The sequence below is a fragment of the Enhydra lutris genome, unplaced genomic scaffold, assembly GCF_002288905.1.
Source record: "Enhydra lutris kenyoni isolate GAN:26980312 unplaced genomic scaffold, ASM228890v2 scaffoldscaffold66, whole genome shotgun sequence".
Taxonomy (NCBI): Eukaryota; Metazoa; Chordata; class Mammalia; order Carnivora; family Mustelidae; genus Enhydra; species Enhydra lutris.
The window spans coordinates 5,901,879-5,928,564 of record NW_019154150.1 but is presented as its reverse complement, the minus strand read 5'-3'; the positions used below and the strand labels follow the sequence as shown (position 1 = coordinate 5,928,564).

General features: G+C 36.5%; 1 protein-coding gene across 7 annotated transcripts in view; it reads left to right on the top strand.

Moving 5' to 3' along the window:
• The window catches only part of LOC111159116 (SNF related kinase), a 58,131-nt gene that overhangs the window by 19,357 nt on the left and 12,088 nt on the right, over positions 1 to 26,686 (top strand). For all 7 annotated transcript variants that reach the window (XM_022521525.1, XM_022521529.1, XM_022521528.1 and 4 more), the window contains one exon: positions 22,754 to 22,895. In XM_022521525.1, coding sequence (XP_022377233.1) covers positions 22,754 to 22,895 — 142 coding nt within the window. The remainder of the gene's footprint in view (positions 1 to 22,753; positions 22,896 to 26,686) is intronic.

The window sequence follows — 26,686 nt, the reverse complement described above, 5'->3', positions numbered from 1 at the left end:
CTAGAGTGTTTCAGCTGTGTTGGTGGTGTGTACTTCCTGACTTGGGTGGTGAGTACTTAGGTACTCACTGTAATGTTCTCTCTCTCTCTCTTTTTTTTCCTTAAGTATTGCCTAATAAAACTTTAAAGTTTTTAAAAAGGAAAAGAAAAGTGTCTGGGAAGATGCTTACCAGTCTGATAAATGGTTGGTGAATATGTATTGGGTGGAGTTCATGAGTAATTTTTCTTATTTGATTATTTGATTTCTTATTTCTTATTTGATTACTTTAATTTTGTGTAATTGTGTGATTGATATAAATATAGAATTGCTTTCAAAAACAAATGGACAGTTACCTTTCTGCTAATGTAGTGCTAGTTTATTGTGCCAGAGTCAGTGATTTTTCACAAATATGTAGTAGAATTAGTACAGAGATTAAAATCTGTCCTTTTATTAAATTACCAGATGTTGCTGAATTAAACAACTTTGGTTCAGTTTTATAAGTGTTTTAGAGTGTACTGGTCCTTAACATTGACACTTGGTTTAGGAATCATCTGTTATTTTCAGAGTCAGATTTTGATTTTACGTATCAGCTGCACTTCTGTTTTCTTTGGCATTACCTTTTTTTTCACTGTTACTAAATTTTTCCAGGATCTTTCAGGTTCCCTTTTCTTTCCTTTTTTTCTTTCTTTTTTCTTGAATTGAAAGCTTTTTTTCTTTATTGTCTTAATTTTTCACATTTAAGGCTGTGTGTGGTTCTCTCCTGCAATCTCTGGTCACATCCTGGGGATTTCACTCTGCCGTTATTGCTCAAGTTTATCTTTACTGTTTTGTTTGTTTAACCCAAAATTCTTTTTTTTAATTCAAATTGGATAGATTTATTTTTCCTTTACGTATTTGGTTTTTTACTTGTAATTTTAGTACGTTGCATTTAGTAATGTACACTGCAACCTGATTGGTTTTTGCTTTGGGAAGTATTTTTAGATTTTCTGTGTGGCTTATTATACAGTGATTTTTGGTGATTATTCCTTGTATGATTAAAATAATCATATTTTTAGCATATACAAAGTTTTTATGCATAATTAAGGTTGTTAATTATGTATTTTGTTCCTTTGTGTCATGTTTTTATTCTGATTTTATTTTCTGAGAGAATTATGCTAGTTTCCTACTCTACTCTGGATTTTGTATTTCAATCAATTTTTACTTTATATATGTTTTCAAGCCGTGTGAGGTATATAAAGTTTTGTGATTTATTTTACATAATGGAGTATACATTTTTTCAATATGAAACTGTGCTTTGTTGCCATGGATTCTATTTTGTTGTTTTGTTTTAGGATGTATTAGTGTCTTAATTTAATATTCAGTGCTAATTGATATCCATATCATTCCCTTTGCCCTACAAACAAGAACTATATGTAGTTTGCTTTTACTTCCCTTTTAGTTATAGATTTGTAATTTGCCTTTATTTCTTAATACCTTTTTTCTGGTTCAGTAATGCTTTAAGATCTGATGAAGAATATAGATAAATCTTAAAATTTTGTTCTTAAGCATCTTCAATTATTCCTTTCTTTGACCTAACTTCCTGCATGTGAAGAACATCTCAAAATCCATTGTGAATTTATTTATTTTTCTTTCTTTTTTTTTTTTTTTAAGATTTTATTTATTTATTTGACACACAGAGATCACAAGTAGGCAGAGAGGCCGGCAGAGAGGGGGGGGAAGCAGGCTCCCTGCTGAGCAGAGAACCCAATGTGGGACTTGATCCCAGGACCCTGAGATCATGACCTGTTGAAGGCAGAGGCCTAACCCACTGAGCCACCCAGGCACCCTCTACTGTGAATTTAAAAGTGACTAGCTGGGGGCGGGGGTGGGGGGGGTGACTAGCTGGTCTACCTGAAAAGCATCATCTTGTGAAAAATTAGATTACTAAAACATAAATTGAGACATTCTTGACTATTAATTTATGTGTGACTTATAGTTTATATAATATGCCAGGTTTTGGATATCTTGGCATATTCAAGCCAAGAATTGTGGTTTAACTAGAAACCACATTGAATGTAATTAAGGCAATCTGTTCCTTGCTCTGCTTTAGCGCTGTGAAGAAATATCTCAGCAGAAATATCTCAGCATGCTCCTTCCTACAAAAGAGTCTCTTAGAGAGTTTAGGAAATGGGCAGCCACCAGAACTGTGACTGTATTACTATGTGTTATAATATGTTTAATTATTTTCTCTTTGAAAACTTTTAAAAGGATTACTCCTTTCTATACAGATTGTACAGCCCAAGCTGTAATACCTTTGTGATAGAACTTTGAATAGTCCAAAAGGACATAAATCAGTCGTTTTCTCTTTGGTTTATCTAAATCTGCTATTATAGTTTGTTATTAATAGAAAAGTCCTTGCTTTTATTTCTGATTTCTTCCAGAAAACCTGTTAATGTGCCTGCTTTTATAGTTCCCCCCCCAAATCTGAGTGTATACAGTTTCATTTCCCTCCCATTTATTAGAGATAGATGTCTTAGCAATGTTACCATGTTTTCCGACTTGAACCTTCTCTTTTCCAAGTCAGATTCTGGTTAAATTTTGTATTACTCTTACACAGTTTGTATTACTCTTACACAGCCCATTTGGACTGTGGGCCCTGATGTATTCCAGATTAGAAGATGTTGGCTTGTGTCACAGAGTTTTAGGCTCAAGTGTGGAGTTTGGGATTATACACTTTTTAAGGGATGATTTGTGCTTTTTCTTGTGCATAGGGAAGTAGTATCTTGTTTCTTTTATTTAAAAAGATCTACATAATCCCTGTGGTGTTCAGTTGTACAGAACTGAAAACTGTATCCATAGAAATGTGGCCCACACCTCACAATCTAGCTGCCAAGTGCATGGTCACAGACTCTGTAAGATACCTTTACAGAGTGTGACATCATCCTTGTCATATAAAACCAAAAGAAAAAAATGCTAAACTTTCGGAAGTTTCACATGCCTATAAGAAGTGACAGTTACTTCAGACATCACAATTAAAAGTTGATCTGACCTGAACCCTGTGTAAATAAAAGCACTTTATGGTATTAGCTCTGTATCCACGATATACTGGCTTTATAGTGTGAATTTGTTTAATTATGTATTTAGGAAACAACAAAAGTTTTGTGCTGAGTAAAATCTTTTCAGTTTTATAAATAAGCCATTATTGGATTTAATATTTGTCATGAAGATTCTTGAGCATGAAATGTTATGGGTAGTGTAATCTATAGGTACCATACAAATGAGTTTTTTAGGCTAACTCAACCTTTGATTTTTTTAGTGAGAGGAAATGAGGTAAAAATGACTTACATGCTTTTCATGTTTTCCCTACTGCATTTTTACCTCTGGTGCTTATTGTTCTCACTGTGTTTTAAGATTCAGATCAAGTGAAATAATATGTTGACACTACTTTGAAAAGTATAATTTATTCTACTGGTGATATGGTAAGATCTAAATTGGTGGTTCTCTCCTTCCCATCTTTAAGTTTCACCTAGAGTAGATTTAAAACCAAGCAAACCTTGTGAGGGCCCCACCCTAGGCCCCTCACCTAGTTTTAGGTGAGGCCCTCATCCAGAAGCTTTTGTGAGATTCTGATGGGCTTCTAGCCTTGCCTACCTATGAGGTGAAATCCTAGAGTCAAATGTTTTTGGTTATTAGTGGAAAAATAGATTCCTAACATTTTAATTCTAATAGTCTTTAAAGAATAAGTGTTCAGAAAAAAATGTTTAAACCTCTTTAGTTTCAAAAACTGAACAAGAACATATATTCTTTTTCAATGTTGATAATTGAGCTTAAATTTCTCTCTGTTCTCCCTCCCCCATTTTAATCACACCCTTTGCTTATTTAGGGATAAGTAAGTCAAAACCAAATTTCAGGTCCTTTGGAAATTTTTTCCAATGTTGTTCCAGTGCCAGGAACTTCAGGCTAGACACCCCTTACCTTTCCTGTTAGGAGCCCGGAGACTGTCCTCCTTGTTTGCTTTCCACTGCTGTGCCTGGAGCTGCTTGTCAGGGTGTTCCTTGGCATTGTGCAGGTCAGAAGGTTGCCTCACTGCCTTATATAAAACCATTTTCTTCAGAAGATTTATAGCACCTTCGCACTTTTCTAAGGCTCTTGCTGCTACTAACTAGACTTGGGTTTGGTTTGGTTTTACATGGGCCTTGGTGCTCCTCTTAATTCTTTCCTCTCACAGCCTGTGTGGAGAGATGAAGGTGTGCAGGACTGATAATCATAGGTCTCACTAGAATAAAAACTGGAAGTTACTATTTATTTACTTTGCAGACTAGTGCCCAAGCTCGGAGTCTTTTGGTACTTCATGTGAGGAAGTGGGAATTGGGCTGACTAACGTGACTGTGCGCATCTTTGAAAGAAGACAAGAGAAGGAAGGGAGTTTAAAGACAAGTTTCCTGTCATTTGTATGTGCTGCTTGTTTTCAGACATTGACAGTTGCAGGTGAGAGGAGGCTCTGGGGCTCTGGTCAACAGTAAGCCATGAATTGTTGTGTGGAACAGCTGTAAGAGAGGGGAATTCCTATGGAGGTGGCAGTTTTAGGTAGTTACCACTCATAAGGGAAAAAAATTCTTATCAGTTCCTTTTAAAATTTACATGCATCTTTCTCCTCTGCTCAGAACACTTTAAAGACTTAACATTTCCTTCACAGTCAAAACCGGAGTCCTCAACAGCGGCCAGCATGGCCTCAAGATTGGCTTCCTCATTTTCTCCCTCACTTTTTCCTCCCACTCTTTTTTCAGTTGCTTGCTCAGCTCCAACGATGCTGCCTTCTTGCTCTTAGTCACATTCCACATCCAGTCCTGCCTTGGGGCCCTTCTGTCTCCCTTTCCTCTACTTTGGTTCTTGCCTACTGCTGCCCCCTTAGCCCAGCCCCACCCTCTACTCCAAAGGTGGAGGGCCCCAGCACTGCCTATTCTCCCTCCCCACTTGACTTGTTTCTGTGGTCTCTGTTACTTCCATTTGTGAAATGTACTAGTTCTCACCTTTAGGATTGTTGAAGGAGTTAGATGAATGAAAAACATATTTGTACTTAGCATAATACCAGACACAAAATCAGTCTTCATGTCAGATGTAACTGTCTCAGTCAGCCTTTTGGAGGGATCACAGAATGCCTTGTTTCTGTGGTACTAGGACTGTGGTGCCAAAGGGTGTTTAAAGATCTTTCCTTTCGAGGTGTTTTCTTCTCCTTTGGAAATTTGTCCTCAGGGGAATTTCTGAAATGTTGGCTGCCGTGGGAAAACTGGGAGGAAGAGGCAGGCCCAGGACCTTTGCTCTTGAGCTTTTCTCACACATGTTTTTAGTTGTATTTAACTTTCAGAATGTGGGAAATAGGTTAACTTCTAAAGTAGGGATTTTTCTTTGTGTGTGTGTGTGTGTATGTGTTTTATGTTAGATAAAAGCAAAGGGAAGTATTTATTTGATAACTGGTTAGTTTCTTGGAACTTTAGAAGAGCTTTTTTTAAACCACTTAAAATAGCTAACTATCTTAATACAGAAATATAGAATTAAATATACTTCTATTTACTTCAGGTTATAGCCTAGGAAACCTTTAGGGAGTTGAAAACATCAAATCTGCTTGAGGTTTTTTTGTTTTTTTGTTTTCTGTTTTTTGTTTCTGGTTTTTTTTTGTTTGTTTGTTTTCTGTTGAAGAAAGACTAGTTTGCAAAACAAAAAATAAGTAGTTAGCACAAACTTTTAACACAATAAACTTGGAAACTTGTTAGTCACAATATACATTGATGGACAGACGCCAAACGCAAATGTTGCATAAAGTCACTGTAGTGTTTTTAAGAACTGGTGAAAACTATTGACATGTAGGTGCTGTGCTTAGTTGTGCTCTTGTGCTTGCTCTGAGACGGCCTGGTGGGACTTGTTAGTGACACATCTCCGTTTCTGGGGAAACTGTCCCTCCACATCAGGAAATTGCCTGTGTGGTCCTGGAGTTGTCATGACTCCCAGAGCAGCTGCTTGGGAAATGCTTTCACAGTCACATTAACATACATAGTAGTGTGGTTTTCTTCTTTCAAGGGCTGTGGCTTCTCTCAGTTAGATCCTCACATGTTGACACAGCCTTTGGTGGAGAAAGATGGAGAGCAGACGTAGAACAGGGCACCACAGAGCTAAGCCAAGCTAATTAGCAGAGATGTACTGTAGAACCAGAACTTCCTTACACCTGTGATTCCAAATACATGTCTTTGCTGTTTTTAAATGTCTTCTTCCATAACCCATTCTCCATAATTTGCTACCATTTGCTACCTAACCCACTTTGTCTTTGGAAAACATTGTTTTATCTTACCTGGTTTTTACTGACCTAGCGTTATGGTGATATCTTTAAAATTGAATCCAGTATAGTATAGAACAGTACCTAATTTAATATTATAATTCACTTATTTTAAACCTTGGAACCTAAGGCAAATATCATAAGACCTCAGTGTTTGAAGCATTATCTGGTGAGTAGGAGAACATGACTTTGTGAAATGAGATCCTCTTTGTAGATACATCTTAAATTCTGCCTAGAATGCAGCCAGGCACAGAGTAGGTGTACTAGATAAAAATAACAGAGGGGTTGTAGATGGCATTTAAAAACAGGAAGATGAGGTGCAGGGGACACATGCCCTGACGGCCTTTTGCCTTTGGAATTGGATGGGGTGACGGCCAGACCTTGCTCAGTTCAGATGGCTCACTTGTCCCCCTTGCTCAATAGTAAGGTCTCTGAGAGAGAGAGCTGTGTGTTTATATCTTATCTGTGTCCCATCCCTATCACCTGGTAAATACCACAAGTTCTTAATGTTTGTTTAAATGAGTAAATATTACAGAGACAAACTAAAGAAATGAAAATTTACATTCCTTTAAACTTGTTTACAAAGTATAATTGTGGCCACTTCCCATGGTCCTTCCTGATGTCCTTTCTCAGGTTGGAACTTTTCCCCTGCTTTCTGTACATATATTAATGCATGTATATGCATTATACATATATATGTACATTTATTAATGTATATATATTAATGAGTCTGATGGAAACCATGGTTTCTCTCTTCATGGAGAGGCAGAGTTGCAGTCTCAGGCATGTTATGGATCACTATGAAGCCTTTTTTGGATCTGATCTTGTAGGCTTATTGGGCTGAGTAAAAAAAAAAAAAAAAAGAGGGCTCACAACTTTGACAGGAAGGATGAGCATAGGCAGTTTTGAAATAAGCTTTGGAGCATAAATTATAGGTAAGGAATAGTGTCCTTATTTTTGTGTTTTGTCTACTTGACTCTGACTTGTTGTTTTATACATTTAGATCTCTCATTTTCCTTACCGTGTTTTAAATTCCCTAGTTATGAGTTGGGAAGATTGTATTGGAAAATTGGAGGTAAGCTTATAGACACGGCTTCTTCCAAAAGGAAGATCAAGTCATGGGGATATGGTGTGCTTTTTTGTTTTTTAAAATCAAAGAGTCAGTTTGTAGGTATTTAGTGTGTTTGATATCCAGTTTTTGGCGGGGGGGGGGGTTGTAAACCCATTTTATGTTGTTAACTATATGTATCAACTGTTCACTGATATTAGAAGGTCCTTGTTACAGTTTAAAGAGGCTTAACATAGATTAGGGGCTCCAGTAGATGGCAGGGAAGCCCCTCAGATGGTGTGATCTCCATGTTCCAACATGTGATTTTCAGTTTTGTGCTCAGTGGTAATTAGTTCCTAGAAGACTGAAACTGGCTTAACAAATTCTTAGGAGACTAATATATACAAATACCAATTAATTGATGTAGGAGACTTTAAATGTCAGTCCACTGCAAGCTTATATTCTTGATTCAGATTAGTGATTTTTCCTAAATTTACCTATTTTTTTCAGGTTCTAAAACGTTGGCATACATAAGATTTTCTTTTAGGGATAGTATAAATTGATTAGATTAAACCATTCTGAGGAACATTTGTGATCCATTGATATTCCTGAGGTCACATGATTCTTGTTTGGATTTCTGCCTCAGATCTTAGAAGGGGCCCTTCCCAATTCTGGAATTTCAGTTCATTTATTTCTTTTCCTTCCAAGGCCTTGAAAACATGGTTTCTGCAAGTTACTATTGTGTTTCTAGTTGTGGTAGCAGGATCTTCAGTTTGCTTATCACATTATATTCTACCTAGAAGCAGAGAATTCCCAGTGGTTTTAGTTTAATTCTAATTTTGTTCTCAGTCATCAGTTTGTGAGTACGATATGTTTCTGTCTGTCCCAAACAAGGACAGCCATTTTTGTCAAGTTATCAGTAAAAAGCTTGATAAAAATTTTTTGGATTTACTCTCCAGCTTCAGTATCAAAATGAATTCCTTAGTCAGCAGAGACAAGAATAGTTAGAGTAGTTGTGTTCTGTTTCTGACTTCTGACTCTTCTAGCTGCTGCCATGAAAAGGAGATTGCTTTTCGTGTGTAAGGTTGCTTTCTAAGGCTTCATTCTTGTGTTACCTCATGTAAGAAATGAACTTCAGAATCCCCTTACCAGTTAGAGAACTATTTATTGGTCATTTCTCTTTAGATGAGTTCTTGAGTTGTCCTATAGCAGAGCACCATGAAAGCAAGCAAAGAAAACCTCCTGGGATGCTGAAATGGACTGTCTGAATAAGCCCATGTAAAAGTTCATGTATTTTGTTCATAGTTTTCATTCAGGGCCTTACTCGGATCCTTACTTAGTTAATTTTACATATAAAATTCTAGCAGTTTCAGTCGATTTGTATTTTCAACCTTCGGGCCATAGGTGGTAACATTAGGGACTTTTTAGAGGCTGGCACACTGATAGCAAAGATGAGAAAGAATCATGAAATCATAATCAGGAACTTAAAAACATGATATTCCTAAACAACCAATGGATCAAAGAGGAAAAAAGGAAGTGAAAGTTTCTCAAGACAAATGAAAAGAAATTAAAGACATCAAAATTGAGAAGGAAGAAGTAGAATTGTCTCTAGTTACTCTCAGGACTAATCAAATTCAGTAAAATTGCAGGATACAAAATTAACCGATCAGTGGCATTTCTATACATTAACCGATTTTCTGAAAGCAAATAAATTGATCCCATTTACAATAGCATCAAAAATAATAAAATACTTAGGAATAAATTTAAATGAGGAGGTGAAAGATCTCTACTTTGAAAACTATAAGACATTGATGAAAGAAATAAAAGATACAAATAAATGGAAAGTAGCTTGTGTTGGATTGGAAGAATTAATATTGTTAAAATGTCAGTCAGTATTACCAAAAGCCATCTATAGATTTAATGCCACTCCTATTAAGATTCTGGTGGCATTTTTTTTTTTACAGAAATAGAAAAAAACATTCCTAAAATTTATATGGAATCATAGTAGACCCAAGATGTAGCCAAAGACATCCCAAGAAAGAAGAACAAAGCAGGAGGCATACTTTCTGATTTCAGACTATGCTGTTAAGCTGTAGTCATGAAGACAGTATGGTATGGGCATAAAAACAGACGAATGGACTAGTGGAACAGAATCAAGAGCCCAGAAATAAACTCAAGTATATACAGCCAACTAATATTTGACAAGGGAACCTGGAATACTCATTCAATAAACTCTTTTCAATAAATTGAAAAATATTGGATATTCACATGTAGAAGAATAGAACTTTACCCGTCTTACATCACTCACAGAAATTAACTTGAAATGAATGAAAGACTTAAGTATAAGACTTGAAGCCACGAAACTCCTAGAAGAAAACAGAAAAACTCCTTAACATGGGTCTTGGTAATGATTTCTTTGAATATGACACCTAAAGTATAAGCAATAAAATAAAAAACAAGTTGGATTACATCAGACAAAAAAGCTTCCGCACAGGAAAAGAAATCACTAAAAAAGTGAAAAGACAACCTGTGGAATGGGAAGAAATATTTGCAAATCATGTATCTGGTAAGCGATTAGTATGCAAAACATATAAAGAATTCCTACAACTCAACAGTGGCAAAATCAAATAATCTAGTTAAAAATAGGTAAAGAACCTAAATAGACATTTTTCCAAAGAAAATATACATGAAAAGATACTCAGCAATGATGCTCGGTGTCACTAGTCTTTTGAGAAATGCAAATTAACATCACAATGATACATTCCCTTAATGTCTGTTAGAAAGGCCATCATCAAAAAGACATTTGTTATCACAAATGCTGGTGTGGATGCTGAGAAAAGTGGAACACTTGTGCACTGTTGGATGGAATGTAAATTGGTATAACTAGTATGGAAAACAATATGGATATTCCTCAGAAAACTAAAGCAGAACTACTGTATGATTCAACAGTTCCACCTCTAGAAGAAATATATCCAAAGGAGACGAAAATATTAACTTAAAAAGATAGCTACACCCCCATGTTCAGAACAGCATTATTTACAATAGCCGAGACATTGAAACAACTGTAAGGGTCCCTCAGTGGATAAATGGATGAAGAAGTTGTGAGATAGATAGATATATATGTATGTGTGTATGTATATATATATATATATATATATACATACACACAGACAGTAGATATTATTCAGCCATAAAAATTAGGAAATCCTACCATTTGTGACAATAATGAACCATGAAGATATGCTAAGTGAAATAAGACACAGATACTGTATGATCTCACTCATATGTAGAATCTAAAACCAAACCAAAACAAACACCATACTTAGAAAAAGAGATGAGATTTGTGGTTACCAGAGGCAAGGGAAAGAGGCAAGGGAAAGGCAAAGTACCAGGAAGTACAAAATCCCAATTATAAGATAAATAAGTACTGGGGATGTAATGAACAGCATGATGACAATAGTTAACATTGTTGTATGATATATAGGAGACTTAAGAGAATAGGTCCTAAAAATTCTTATCATGGGCGCCTGGGTGGCTCAGTGGGTTAGAGCCGCTGCCTTCGGCTCGGGTCATGATCCCAGGATCCTGGAATCGAGCCCCGCGTCGGGCTCTCTGCTCAGCGGGGAGCCTGCTTCCCTTCCTCTCTCTCTCTGCCTGCCTCTCTGCCTACTTGTGATCTCTGTCTGTCAAATAAATAAATAAAATCTTAAAAAAAAAATTCTTATCACAAGGAGTTACTAATTTTTCTTTTTATTGTATCTGTGAGATAGTGGCTGTTAACTAAATCTATTGTAATCATTTCACAACACACATAAACCAAACCATCATTCTGTGTACCTTAAAGTTAAAACATACGTATGTCAGTGCTCAATGAAACTGGGAGGAGAAAAAAACCAAACATGATAGACCCCTTTGTTCGCTACATGGAGTCAGGCCTTTAGCATTGCTTATGGGCTCTTGGATATAGGGCGAGGTATATACTTGTTATTGAAGCAGCACTAACAGGGATATCCTAAATGAAAGAGAAGATGGAGCCATCTTTTATAAGCCAGACATCTGCCAATGAAGGAACAGAGAAAAATTATGTGCCAAGGACATAAAGGGCAGTAGTGTCATCTCTCCTGGACATTCTCCCTTCATTGCCAACCTCTAAGGTCTCATTATGATCATAGCACAGTGCCTAGCACAGTGCCTGGCAAATGGTACCACACATTTTTTGAATATTCATGTCACTGTCTGCTTTGTAGCTATTTAGTATAAGAACCAATGTCCCCAAGGACACCATTGTAGCTTAGCAGGTTCTTTAGCTGGTAATTTTAAGTGATGTAGAAAAACCGGCTCAAAATAGTTCTAACTTCCTCAATTATCAGAAGGCATCAGAGGAGAAATTATTTAATAAATTATAGTGGAAATAAGGAAGAAGGAATGTAGATCCCTATCTGTATTCTGTGTCAAAATAAATTCTAGGTAAGTTAAGGATTTGTATATAAAGAATTAAGCCACCTGCCCCAAAAGTAATGTTCATATGATCTTGGCCTTTCCAAATAGGTATCATAAGGAAGAGTAATAGATTTGATTATAGTTTTTGGGTATGGTACACATCTGTTTTTTTTAGAAATCATTATGGAAACCAAGGCAATGATTTGTATTATAGATGATTATTATTCTTACTGTAGAAAGAGCTCTTACAAATTAATGAGGAACTCTCCTGAAGACAAATGGAAAGAATTCATTAGAAATTTTATATAAATAACCAATAAAGATGGAAAAGTTTAATTTTTAAGTTATTGGACTATTCAAGACTTAGTATAAAACTACAGTAATGAAGACTGTATGATATTAACAAAAAGGCATACATATAGATCAGTGGAATAGAGTCCATAAATAAATCCACACATACATGGTCAATTGATTTTCAGCAGAAATGCTGAAGCAGTTCAATAGAGAAAGTAGTTTTTCCATAATGTTGCTGGAGCAATTAGATATCTATATGCAAAAAAGTGAACCTTGATCCATTCCTTATGCCACTTAAAAAAACTCAATGTGCATCAGAGACTTTAATGTGAATCATAAAATTGTAAACTAGAAGAAAACATAGAAGATCTTTGCATCTTTGACTTAGGCAAAACTATTTTAGATAAAACATCAAAAGCATGATCTAGAAAAGAAAAATTTGATAAATTGGATTTTATAGAAATCAACTTCTGCTTCTGAAAGATATTGTTAAGCTACCACCAACAAGGAGAAATACTTGGAAATCACACATCTGATAGAGAATATATAAAGATTTTGAAAGCTTAGAAGATATTTGCAAATGATAAATCCACAACAGGTTAAAATCTAAAATATATTAAGAACATATACAACTCTAGCAAAAACACAAATAGTCCAATTAAAAAGTGGGGCCGAATTTTTCCCAAGGATACATACAGATGCCAATAGACACATGAAAGATATTCAGCATCGCTAATCATCAGGGAAATGCACATCAAAACCACAGTAGCAAATCGCCTCATACAAGTCAGAAAAGACAAGAAGTAACAAGTGTTGGCAAGGATGCAGAGAAAAGGGAACTCCTATGCACTGTTGGTGGGAAAATAATTTGGTGCAACAACTGTGGAAAACAGTATGGTGGTTCCTCAAAAGGTTAAAAACAGAAATACCATTAATTCCACTACTGGATATTTACACAAAGAAAACAAAAATAATTTGAAAAGATTTATGCACCTTTATGTTTATTGCAGCATTATTTACAGTAGCAAGATATGGAAGCAACATAAGTGTCCATTGATGGATGAGTGGGTAAAGGAAATGTAATGCGTGTGCATGCATGCACACACACACAGGAGTATTACTCAGCCATAAAAAGGATGAAATCTGCCATTGGCAACAACATGGATGGACCAGGAGGACATTATGCTTAGAGAAATAAGTCAGAAAGTCAAATGCCATGTGGTTTCACTTACATGTGGAATCTAAAAAACAAAAGGTACAAAAGAAATCAGACTCTTAAGTACAGAGAACAAATGGGTGGTTGCCAGAGGGGTGGTGGGAAGGGGGAGGGGTGAAATAGATAAAGGGGATTGAGAGGTAGAAATTTAAGTAAGTCATGAAAATGGAAAGTACAAGTAATATTATAATAACGTTGTATGGTGACTACACTTACCAGGTTGAGCACTGAGTAATGTGTAGAGTTGTCAAATCTCTATGTTGTACACTTGAAACTAATACAACATTGTATGTCAACTATACTTCAGTAATTCTTTTTAAAAGCTTTCTTAGCTATTTTCAGGAAATAATGTAAGTACAGTCAATATGACTTTTATTTTTTATTTTTTTAAAGATTTATTTGACAGAGATAGAGAGGGAACATAAGCAGGGGGAGTGGGAGAGGGAGAAGCAGGCTTCTCACTGAGCAGAGAGCCCAATGCAGGGCTCAGTTCCAGGACCCTGGGATCATGACCCGAGCCAAAGGCAGATGCTTAACGACTAAGCCACCGAGGGGCCCAATATGACTGTTTTAAAATAAAGCCTTTTTGCTAGAGATTGTACATAAAAAAGAACTGTCAAAATTCAATAAATTAAAAGGCAATCCGATGTTAAAATGAGCAAAAGATGTGAACAAACACCTCACCAAGGAAGACATAATGTGGCAAATAAGCACATGTAGATGCTCTACATCATTAGTCATTAGGGAAAATGCAAATTAAAGCTACATCTGTTGGAATGGTTAAAAATTTTTAACAGCCAGTACCAAGAGTTGCCAGGAATGTAAATGGAGCAACTGGAATCCTCATACTTTGCTGATGAGACTATAAAATCCTAGAGCCACCTTTGGAAAGTCATTAGGCAGTTACTTATAAAGACTTAATATATAGCTCAGCAAGCCTGTTCCTAGGTATTTACCCAAGAGAAATGAACATTTAAGCTTGCACAAGCGTCAGTACACAGATGGTTTTAGTGATTTTATTCATAATTGCCCCAAACAAATAATCTTTGGAACATCTGTGCAGTGGAATACCACTCAAACAATAAAAAAGTGATGACCTATTGATACGTACAGCAACGTGGATGAATCTGAAATGCATTAGTTAAAAAAGCCAGACTACGTACTGTATGATTCCATTTACAGGCAAGACCTAAAGGGACAGAGATAGACTTGTGGTTGCCCGGAGCTGGCCAGGAGGAACCGTGGAATACGAAGTACAGGGAACTGTTGGGGTGATAGAGCTGCTCTCTATCTTGATTGTGGTGGTAGTTGCGTGACTGCGTTTGTTAGAACTCCCAGATGGTGACTTCCAGTGCATGTAAATTAAACCTTGAAGAAATGAGGGAATAATAATCAGGAAGTACAAATAAGAGCAAACCAATCATATCTTTACCTGTCTGATAGGCTAATTAATATTAAAGAATGTCTGTAGTGTTGAGGGGTGGGAGGGTTTGCTAATAGAATTTTACTGTCACTGAACATGTGTTACTTTGATAATCTGAAGGAGTAAATGTTAACTTAAAAACTGGGAAATGTGTGGTTATATTTGAGAGAACTTTCTAGCTAAAGTTTTATATGAAGGAATAGTCCTAATCCTATGTAGAACCAACCAGGCTGTATGTTTATTATAATTCTAAGAAGATATAACATGTCTTGCTAACTTTTTTCAATGTCGGAAAATAAGTTGTGTACACTTTTCAACCACGTGCCTGTCAGGTGTTATGCATGGAGAACTAACCAGAATCAAACATTTCAAGAATCAACATTTTGAATCTTGAATCTTGTTACGGCAAATACACTATTTTAAAGTTTTTTTTTTCTTTATCCTCAAGAAAGTTAAAGTCTTTTTGACAAGCTTAAACATTTTGGGCAATCTAGGATAATGTGTTCTGTTAAAGGACAAATTTCATTTGACTTTGTATCCCCCACATTCGTTGAATAATGTGTGCCTTTTGAAAGAGAACGCATGGGAGTGGGCATATGCAGGTGATTTTTATTAACTGATATTTTAATGGCTTGTATATTTGTCTTACATTAGCATACCTCAACCTTCTGCAAAAAGCTCAACGTTTTTAGAATACATTTAAGACAACATTAAAATGCTCACTACCTATTAAACTAAAGCATCAAGCAGACTTCACATTTATAAAATGCTAATCATACAGTCCTTTAGTCTGCATGGTTTATATTGTTTGACTAGACAAATAGAACTGGACATTTTTAGATTTGATACTAAATCTGAACATTCCTACTTTCTAGATCAAAGTTAGACTTGTGAAATTTGCATTTGTCATAATCTTGTGGGAAGTTGACATGTGAAATCACTTCTGAAAACCCCATCTATAGTCGCTGTGTATCCACAGCAGCAGCTCCCTTCCTTGAAGAGCATTCATGTGGAAATGTATAGCAGGTGCTCGTGTACATGTTGCCAGGCTGATGGCCCTGTCTCCACATTTTAAAAGTATTTCTAAAATATGAATATTTTAGACTTTCTGGCTAGTGTTATAAAACTGGACAAAAGCCAGAGATTTTCCTCCTGTAAGCTTGGTGTAAAAGGAAGTATTTGGTTTTCACAAGGTATTAGATGTAAATTTGGATGTAATTTAAAAGATGTAATTTTGTAAAACTGAATTTGTAATGGGTTCTTGCCTCACCTAGGTGTTTAGAAATGCCTTGAGAGGTACTATTTTGGTTAGGTGGAGATTTGGAGACAGACTTTGGGAATGTCCCTGAGGTGGGTTGCACTCTGGGGGCTCTGGCTTTGGTGTCCCCTTCCCCTGGTAAAACCTCAGGTGAGTCCTGAAGCACAGAAATGGAACTAGAGGGTGAAATGGCCAGCAGCATGGACCTGGCCCCTTCCTTGGCTTGACAAGACCTCGCATTTTGATATTTGAGGAGTTTTTTTAAGTCCTTGAAGGAAATTAGTTGGCTAAAAATTCAAACTAAAATTATTCCTACTGTAAGTGTTTATGTTGTAGAGAGATTGGTCTGTGAATTCATTAAGGGAACTTTGCAGAGAACCAAGTGTCCCCAGGCCACAGGTTGAGAATCACTGTCTCAGTGAGAGTAGGCTTTTTGTTTTTATTTCCTTTACACTCCTCTAAAGACGTTTCTGCTTATCCCACTGAAGTGCATATACTTCACAATGTTCTGTTAAGCACAGCTAATTTTTAATTACTTTTTTTCAAGCAATAAATGAAGTTCCTGTAAGGTAATTCAGATAGTACAGAAGTAGATTGAATAAGAAGTATTAAATTCCTTTTGCTTTTCCCTGCCCGTCTCCCTCCTGTACTTAGAGGTAAGGATTTTCTCAATTCTTGCAGTCTCTGTACTGATACATGTAGCTCTTTGCCCCAGACACCCTCTCAGAAATTGCCAGATGAGTGGTGGTGTCCACCTTTTGTGAAAGAGAAGACTCAGGCACAGAAGACAGGTAGAACTTGGCCAAGAATACGTAACTAATTAAATGGCTGAGGTAGGATTTGAGCCCAGGGCCGCCTTATGCGTTAGCCCAGGCATGCTCTTTTCATCAGGCCATACTGAGGGAAATCACATGATTTTAGCCTGGCCTGTCTTTTTTTGCTCTTCTTCTCTGAAGTTCATTAAAATCAGACTTGTAAAGTGATTTATGGAAGAATGCTGAGTTGAAAGGGTGTCTTCTGCTTGTCTGGTTTGGATTTATGAACGTGTACAGTCCCACAGTGTGTGATTGATAATCTTTGGACTTCTAGAACTTTTCCCTGTTTTCTTTTGATTTGAAAAAACAAGTTTGCACAAGGCATTAAACCCCTAACTAAAACAAACTGTAGCTTGTCTTCACTGGTGCCCCCTTCCCCCATTGCAGGTACTTAGTCTTCTTTTTCTCTTAGTTTTTATTTGAAGGTCATTAATAATTAAGGACTGCCCCCTGCTGCAGCTGCCTTTTTGGAGGCCCTAACCCAACAGTGTTAACAAAAGTACTGCATTCTCTTTAGCTGTAGGTTCATTCTGACATCCAGCAAACTTCTGAGGGTACAGGGGATGTATTCTGCTCTCAGGGAATACAGGAGGGCAGTTTGGGGAGCTTTCACGGGGAGCTGAGGGTCACCAGTTAGGAGCGTTGGAGGATTCTGGGCATGTACTGGAATTGGCAGGATCTTCCTGACCTGAATGAGAGGTGCAGTCTGGGGTGCCTTCTGAATTTTGATTGGAGAGGTGGAGGTACTGCAGACCACACTAGAACCCAGGTGAGAGAACTAGGTTTTTTTTAAAAGGTGATAAGCTTTGTTTGGACAGCATTGATTTTTTTAAGTCCTCAGGGGGCATTTAGATGGATTCAGGTGTGGGAAAGTTTTTTGAAGTAGGTATGAGTGATGGCATTCATTCTGACTTTCTACTTAAGAAATGATTACTTGTTAAATAGTAAAACTTTGCTTCTAACTAAAGTGTTAGTAAAACTAGGGATAATATAGATACCATAAAACAGGAACTTGTCCAAATGCTTCATTCCTCCTCTGCCCCGCCCTTCCCCTGTTAGTCAAGAAGACCACTTGTAGAATGGTCTCTAGTCCGGTCCCTCAGAACCAACCATTGATCTTGTTGCGAGTAAGAATCTTTTATAACCAGAGCTCTACGTGATGTTGAATGCACACGAGTAGTTCTTGGTGTGTAGGGAGCAATTCACATCAGTTGATCTTAGGGTTTCTGAATATCCGTACAAGGAACAAAGGTCCTGAGACCTACATGCTTGTGTAACAGTACTTGCTGTTCTAAGAAAGCATTGCCTTTTACATTAATTTTGGGTCATCTGTCAGTTACTGGTAACCACAGTTGGAACTGAAAAGTGATTGCATAAATCCTGCTGGTTTTAAGTGGTGTCATAAAAGGTGCTGGTCCCTGCTTCATCTGTAGTGATTTTAAAACATTCTGTTGCTTCTGTTAGATTGATAGTCACACTGAGAAAAGAAAGCCAGAAGAAAAAAAATAGAAGTTTCCATCTGAAACTTTTCTTCTGGTCTTCCCATTTTTATTACTTTCTAATCAATGCTTGCTCTTTTGCTCTCTAGATAATTCATTTCAGAAATGATTTTTTTAGAAAACTTTTCAGCAGTCATGACATCCTCTACCACAACCCTCCTCCCACCCCACCATCTGGCAGTAGCTTTTCCTCAGATTAATCGCTAGCATGTTCTTTTATTCTGCTTTGTTTTCATTTTGATCTTTTGTTAGCCTGCCTAACATGACCTTTGTAGTAGAAACTCCACTTCCAACCCTAGAAATGGCATATATTGTGTTATGACAAGTTGACCTGCTGAGTGTTGTTAGCAGGTGAAAGAGACGTCAGTGCTCAGTTTGGTGCTCTTATTTCCAGCTAGCTTGAGAGCTGCCAGTAAGGGGGACCAGTAACTCCCATTCTTTGTACTAACAAAGACCTCATTATCTTTCCACCCCTTCCCACAGTTCCATGAGTTGGAAGTGGTTTTTTAACCAAAGGAACTGTATTTATGAAGTGATACTTTCTTTTTCCCTTTTTATTAATGGAGACTCTATAGCTGGGTCTGAAATAAAAACATATGCTTCAGATGGTATCAACATTAAATTTGATTTTTCAGATGGTTGATGTTTCTTAACCTGTGTACCTTGAATATGAATAGACAATTCCATTAACATCTTTTTGAAATAAATATAATGTGAAGTCCCTATTCCATTATCTTTCTCTCACCTTCTCCCTGTCCATCCACTGTCCCCAGTTATGGACTTGGTGGATCCCAAGCTGATCCTATGATCTATATCTTGGGAATATATAGTTTTGTAAGCAAGTTTAAAAAAAAAAAAAGGAAAAAGATATTTTAAAATATTCACAAACATGAGTTTTTAAGACAAGTAGCAGCTCCCTCCCCCACTTGAGGGGAATGTAATAGATAATCCTTCTTGATGCTGTTGTTAGTCCTGTAATACCAGATGTCTTGTCCTGGGGACCCAAGATCTTAAATTGTCCCCTTTTGTAGCTGCATTACTAAGAGGCCATTCTTGTTCTCTCCCCCCATCTTCACTAGTTTTTCTTGTCTGTGTTGGCTTTGTGCCTTCTTGAGCTTATCTGCTGGCGGTCTCTCACAGTGAATTGAGAGCCCTGTAAGGGCAAGGGCGTCCCCCATTCATCTCTGTGTCCTCTGTGCTCAGGAACAATGCCCGCTCGGCACAGATGAACGAGGGCAGGACAGTGCTGCCGCCTCAGAATGCTTTCTGTATTCTGGGCTCTGTCCCGAATACTCAGCATGGATTTGATTTTCATCTCTTTCATGCCCACCACAGCATTAAGAGGAATTGCATTACTGCTCTATTCCCATTTAACGATGGAGAACACGTTTAAATACTTGGTTAAAGTCCTACCACTCTGTGTTTGTTTCGTGATTGTTTTTCTCTCTTTCCTTTGGTCCTTAGGATGGAAAAGTAAAATCATTCAAAGACAAGAATAAGAAGAGAAATAAAATCTAAATGGAAGTAAATGGAATAAGTAACCCCTTGAATAATCACGTTGTCTCTGTGAGAGGGTCATTTGCTCTTTCTGAAACTTGGCTCCCTTGGTCACAGTGCTGCTCTTTTACATGCTTCACGTCATGTCACTTCGCTTCGTAAACTACCAGGCACAGAATTGTGTTTCTAAATTTCACACATTTTAAGCACTTCTTCATTCAGAAATTATTTGATCCCTGACTGGAAACAGTAGAAACAGTATATATATTTAGTTGTTTTTTCTCCCTTTGAATCACGCACCACTTCCTAGCAAATGGTATGTGAGTCTGCTTGGCCAGATGATCCTGAAGAGAACATTTCCAGATAATTGGACTTCCTTATTGCTGTTGAGGTTGATATTTAACAGGAAAAGAAAGTTTCCTTTAGCCAGATAAGAATTTGTGGGTAATTATTAGTTGGATGTTTATACTATTTGCTAACCTTTTAAAACCTCAGCTTTGTATAATTGTACTGTCAGATATCAACTCCAATTTAGCATGGAGAAAAAGTAAAAAACTAAATAACTGAACTGGTTTATCCACAGTTAAAAGTATGAGATGGTAGAAGAAATAATGTAACCAAATTCATTTTATAAAAATTGTTTTATAGGATTTATATAGAAAGATAAGAATTTATTATATCTCAAATACATGTGTATTAATGTTTGGGCTTGGTTATAGTGGTAGCCTTAGACATTAGTCAGTATTTGAACAATAAAAGAGAGTGTTTTGTTCTAACTACCCTGATTTTTATGTTTATGTGTTTTTATTGCAAACCACTTACAAAATCCCTTCTCTTCTTTGAGGAGGAGATAGACAAAACTAAACAAAATAGTGTAAATCAACCAAAAATAAAGCCATGGTGTGTTTCCATTCTTATCTAATAAACATTGGTGAAAAGATGGGTTTACTTGATAGTGAATTTCAGGAATATAACTGCTTTGTAAAATAAGGGACACATGTATTAAAGGGAGAATAATTATAATTGCCACTTGTTCACAGTAGTGGCTTGAGAGTTGGGGCAGGTAACCAAAAATAGGTTCAGGTTGTTCAGAGAGGGTTTAAGTTACAACTATGTAGATTTCCCTTGAAACTCTTAATAAGTTAGAGCTAGTATTGGGGTTTTAAATTCTCACTGGATATTTAAAGAACAGGTGCATCTAGCCACCATTACTCATGTTGTTTGACTTTGTATGGGGATGGCCCTCTGCATTCCAAGATCAAGATAAAGAAATGTGGGTTAGTGAGTTGAGTGGAGTCCTGAGCCAACTTGCTGTCCTGGGGCTGTAGGTCACATAATTTATGCATCCAACAAGCAATGCCAGGCACACCACCTCTTAGGGACACTGAAGAGCCACGGGTTTGGACTGAATGATCTTTAGGTCCCTTTTCTTCTTACATATGTAATGTTTTAATTTTAGTAGATTTTTCTATCTGCTTAACCAATTTTCATTAAAGCATCCTTAGTAAAATTTGTTGTATGTATAAAAAATCACAGTATGTTTAACTTTTGGGGTTTTGCTTTTATTGCCCTCTTTATTTAGTTTGGACCAAGGAGAAGGTATTTTATTAACAAGTTATAATTCTGCTGCAAATAACATGGATCCTACATTATCTTGGAAGTGTAAGCTAAATGAAAACAGCAGTTGAGTATTAACAGATGTGACAGAGTCCATGTGGCTTACATTCTCTTCTAAGCCTTTTGTGGTAGAAAGCTTCTTGAATTCATCTCTTGTTATATTAATGTTTATGTAATCATGTCTGTACTTCAGGTTTCTGGAATGAGTGAATGATTTGTGATACCCTTCCTAAATGATGGATTCATCCTTTTTTCACTTGAAAAGCCATCATTTTTCCAACTGATTGGTGAGATTTTATCTAATGGCAAGAAGTAGGGGGCTATTGGCACTTGTAGGAGTTAGGCTAATGCTACAGTTGGTAGGGTCCTCGGATGTCAACTAGTCCAGTCTTACAATCACTACAGGAATGTCTTATGCAGAGTATTAGACAGATGGTTGCCCAGACTTTGCCGAAATACTTAGAGTTATGGGAAGCCTACTGTCTTTCCCAGTGCTTTATTAAGTAGCTTCTTTTGTTTTTAAGCCAAAGTGTGCCTCCTGGTTACTTACACCTTCAGACCTAATTTTGTCCTCTGAAATAATTTATAACTTATCTTTTTCTTCATTGACAGCACAGAAATATTTCTCTCTCTGAATTTTAATTTTCTTAACTATAAAGTGACTGTGATTTACATCATCTGGTTATCTCACCAGGATTGAGGTAAAGAACAACTGAGATAATTGTGATGTTAGGCAAAATCCTTTTCATGTTTCAGAGTATTAAAATACTAGGTTTAGATTTTCTCTGGTAAATAATGTCATGAGAAAGACAGCAGTCTCTTATTCAGTGGCATGAGAACCTTGATAGGTACTTTCTACTCGATGTTCTTGCCATTAATGAATTAATTTATCTCTTTGTTGAACATTTATTGACTATTCACTATGCGGCTGAGGTGAATATAAAAACAGTGAACAAGGGACACCTGGGTGGCTCAGTTGGTTAAGCAGCTGCCTTCGGCTCAGGTCATGATCCCAGCGTCCTGGGATCGAGTCCCACATCGGGCTCCTTGCTCGGCAGGGAGCCTGCTTCTCCCTCTGCCTCTGCCTGCCTCTCTGTCTGCCTGTGCTCGCTCACTCTCTCTCCCTCTGTCTCTGACAAATAAATAAATAAAATCTTAAAAAAAAAAAAAACAGTGAACAAGACAGATACCTTCCCCTGCCTTATTGGGACTTAAGTTTTCTTCCTTAGATGTTTTCCTTTGAGATATAAATGCTTTTCACTATTCAAATAAAATAATATTGTTGGTCTACTTTTGCTCTTCTTAGTGCTTTTGGTTTTCTCACTCATCCAATATTTAACAGTATGTCTTTGCTTTGTAGATATATGGAGTCTGGGAGTGATCCTTTTCATGTTGGTGTGTGGGCAACCACCTTTTCAAGAGGCCAATGACAGTGAAACATTGACAATGATCATGGATTGCAAATATACAGTACCATCCCATGTGTCCAAAGAGTGTAAAGAGTAAGTAAAAGTAGAAAAAGAATGTTAAAACCAAAAGTCTAATTTATTTTTTTTATAATGCATGTATGTATGTATGTAGAGTGCAAGCATGGGGAGGGGTGGGGAATAGGGTGGGGATGGAGAGACAGAGAGATAGAGAATCAGTTGCAAGCAGACCCTGTGCTGAGTAAGGAGTCCTACTCCGGGCTCAATCTCATGTCCCCGAGATCATGACTTGAGTTGAAATTAAGAGTTGGATGCCTAACCAACTAAGCCACCCAGGCACCCTCAGAAGTTTTGTTTTATTCCATTAACATGTCAAAAAAAAAATTGAAGTGACTTCAATATATAAACATCTGAGTTCATTTTAATTTTTGAACTTGATATTTTATTTTTGTTAAGTATATTTTGGGGCGTTAACCCCAGAATGTGATTTGAAATTTAATACTAGAGTACAAAATGTGTAAGTCTATGTCTTAAATATGCTTGTTTCCAAGAAACCCATTACATGCCTCTTCAGCTTCCAGGAGTGGTGGTTACTCACTTGAAGATAGTTCCATGGGAACTACCTTTCTGTTTTTGCATAAGCAAAAAAGGGAAGACCACCTAGAATTATTTTAAATTCCAGAGAAAAATTAGGGCATTTCTTTTCCTGAAATAGACCACCAATACACCGTTTTAGGTTTTACATAATGTGTCCCTTAATTTTATCCATATACCACTCTCCCCTGTTGGTTTATGTGATTATGGGAAACCAGCAACCAGAAGTACAGTCAACTTGATGATTTGGAATTTAAAGAACTTTATAGTTCTGTAATATGTATAGTGAGAAATATAATGGAATAAAAGAACTGTTAGAAGCTCAAGTATTTCATGGACGTTATGGGTGATATATGTGTGTGTGTGTGTATATATGTACATATATATATATATATATATATACACTTTATTTATTTTAATGGGTGATATTTTTAAGCGAGTTCAGCTGAGATTATAGCTACTACTTTAAGGATTTTGTTGCAGGAACAAAGTTTTGAATTTTTCCCATCAGCTGGTAAGAAGGAAATCTGATGGTTTGAGAAATCTTTTCTCCAAGTGGACCTACATCTTAGTCCCAGTGTGGTGGATGGTTATCTTACCTATTCAAACTCTCTGGACTCAGATATAGGCTTCTCTATCTACTGATGATGTGAGAATGGTAGAACCGGTTACCTAGAGTCAGAAATAGAATAGTTGTAATATCTTAGGAGCCTTCTCTATTTCTTCCCTGTAGAGAGGGATTATTCTTAGTAACTGTAGAACCATTCAGTTTTCTGCTTTTCCTGTGTCAGTTTTGCTGACTTCTGTTTTTTAAGGAGCTTGCCCATTTTATCTAAATTTTCAAATTTATTGGCCTGAAGTATTTATATTCTCTCGTATATTTGTAAAGTATATAGATCAATGGGATGTTGACCTTTATCATTCCAGTATTGAATTTCTGCCTTCTCTTGTTTTTGTCTTGATTAGTCTTGCCTGAGATTTGTTAATTTTATTAGTCTTTTTCAAGGAACTGCCTTTTATCTTTATTCATTTCCTTGTATTTTTTTGTTTTACATTATAAATTTTCTCTTACCTGTATTATTTCCTTCTACCTACTTCATGGGCTGAGTCTCTTCTTTTTTCTTTTTTTCTTATGTTGGAGACTTGGCTCACAAACTTTCCTTTTCTTTTTTTTTTTTTTTTTTTAATTTTTTTTTTTTTAAAAATAAAATTTTTTTTTTTACTCATGCAGGTCTGTGATTCGCCAGGTTTACACACTTCACAGCACTCACCATAGCACATACCCTCCCCAATGTCCATAATCCCACCCCCCCACCCCCCTCCCCCCATTAACCCTCAGTTTGTTTTGTGAGATTAAGAGTCACTTATGGTTTGTCTCCCTCCCAATCCCATCTTGTTTCATTTACTCTTCTCCTACCCCCTTAACCCACCATGTTGCATCTCCTCTCCCTCATATCAGGGAGATCATTTGATAGTTGTCTTTCTCCGATTGACTTATTTCGCTAAGCATGATACCCTCTAGTTCCATCCATGTCATCGCAAATGGCAAGATTTCATTTCTTTTGATGGCTGCATAGTATTCCATTGTGTATATACACCACATCTTCTTTATCCATTCGTCTGTACAAACTTTCCTTTTCTAATGTCATAGTTAAGGCTATCAGATTTGCCTTCTTGTACCATTTCTGTGGTACCTTAACTAGTTTTGATTTATAGCCCTGTTATTATTCAGTTCTGAGTATTTTCTAGCTTCACATGCTGTATTTGACCGCTAAGATTTTTAGAAGGGTGTTTTACAATTTCCAAATATATAAAATTTTTCTAATTACTTTTTTGTTATTCATTTCTAACTTAATTCCATTGTGGTCCAAGAATATAGTCTATATAGTACTAGTTTTTTGTTGCTGTTTTTCACATTGTTGAGGCTTGCTTAACACCTACCATGGAGTCAGTTTTTGTAAATGATCCTTTTGTTCTGGAAAAGAATGTATATTTTCCCATTTTTGGGGTCAGAGATATATAAATCCTTAAGATCAAGCTTGTTAATTATGCTGTTCTGAATTACTTACATCTTTTCTGAGTTTTTTGATTATTTGATTTATTAGTTACTAAGATTCTTCCACTATGATGGTAGATTTATTGTTTTTTTTCCTTGGAGGTCTGTCAGTTTTAGCTTTAAGTGTTTTGAGGCAATGGTATTAGGTACAAATTGTATCTTACTGGTGAATTGAACTTGTAATTCACTTGTTTATCTCTAATGATGCCTTTTGCCTTAAAGTCAGTCTGTGTCTAGTTTTAGCTAGCCACACCAGTCTTCCTTTGGTTAGCATTTATGTGCTATCTAGTTTTCCGTTCATTTACTTTAAACCTTTCATTGTCTTGGTTTTAAGTAAGTCTTTTTTAATAGCTGGGAGCTGGGTTTTAATCCCTTCTAAGAATTTTTGTCTTTTCATCAGAGTTTATCTCATTCGTATTGTCTTCACTGAGAGATGTAGATATATTTATGCTCTTTTTATATGCTTCATATTTGTCCTACATCCCCCCCCCTTTTTTTGGTCTATTCTTTCTTTAGGATTGATAGAGATTTTTCTTTTTCCCCTTACTTGGCTAGAGATTTTTCTTTTTCCCCTTACTTGGCTTTCTCCCTTCAACTAGCTTAGAAGGTATAGTCATTTGTTTTTAGTGAGTCTCCTGTTCTAACACACACATACATACTTATATGCTTAATTAATTATAATTTTTTTACAATTTCATTTATTTATTTGAGGGGGGATGAAAGTGCATGGGAGAGGGAGGGGCAAAGGGAGGAGCAGAGTTTCTGCTGAGCAGGGAGCCCCCTCTGTGAGGCTCGATCTCAGGACTCTGGGTTCATGACCTGAGCTGATGGCAGATGCTTAACTGACTGAGCCACCAGGTGTCCCCTATATGCTTAATTTAATAAAATTGATAGTTAATCCTTATCTTTATGTCTTCCTGAACAACACAAAGTCCTTAGGACACTTTACCATTCAATATTTTCTATCTCCACAAATTAAACAGTTATTATTATAATTCTGTATAGTAAAAATATTGTTTAGAATTACCCAGATGCTTGATTAAAAACTTTGTATATCCTTCCACTTGGGATCACATTCTTCTGCTAATATTATACCTTTTAGAATTTCTTTGAGGAACGTTTATTGGTGATCGACTTCCTTAGTTTTTCATTGAAAATCTTTTTATGTTACATATGCCCTTGAAAGTTTCATTGAGTGTAGAATTCTAGGTGTGGA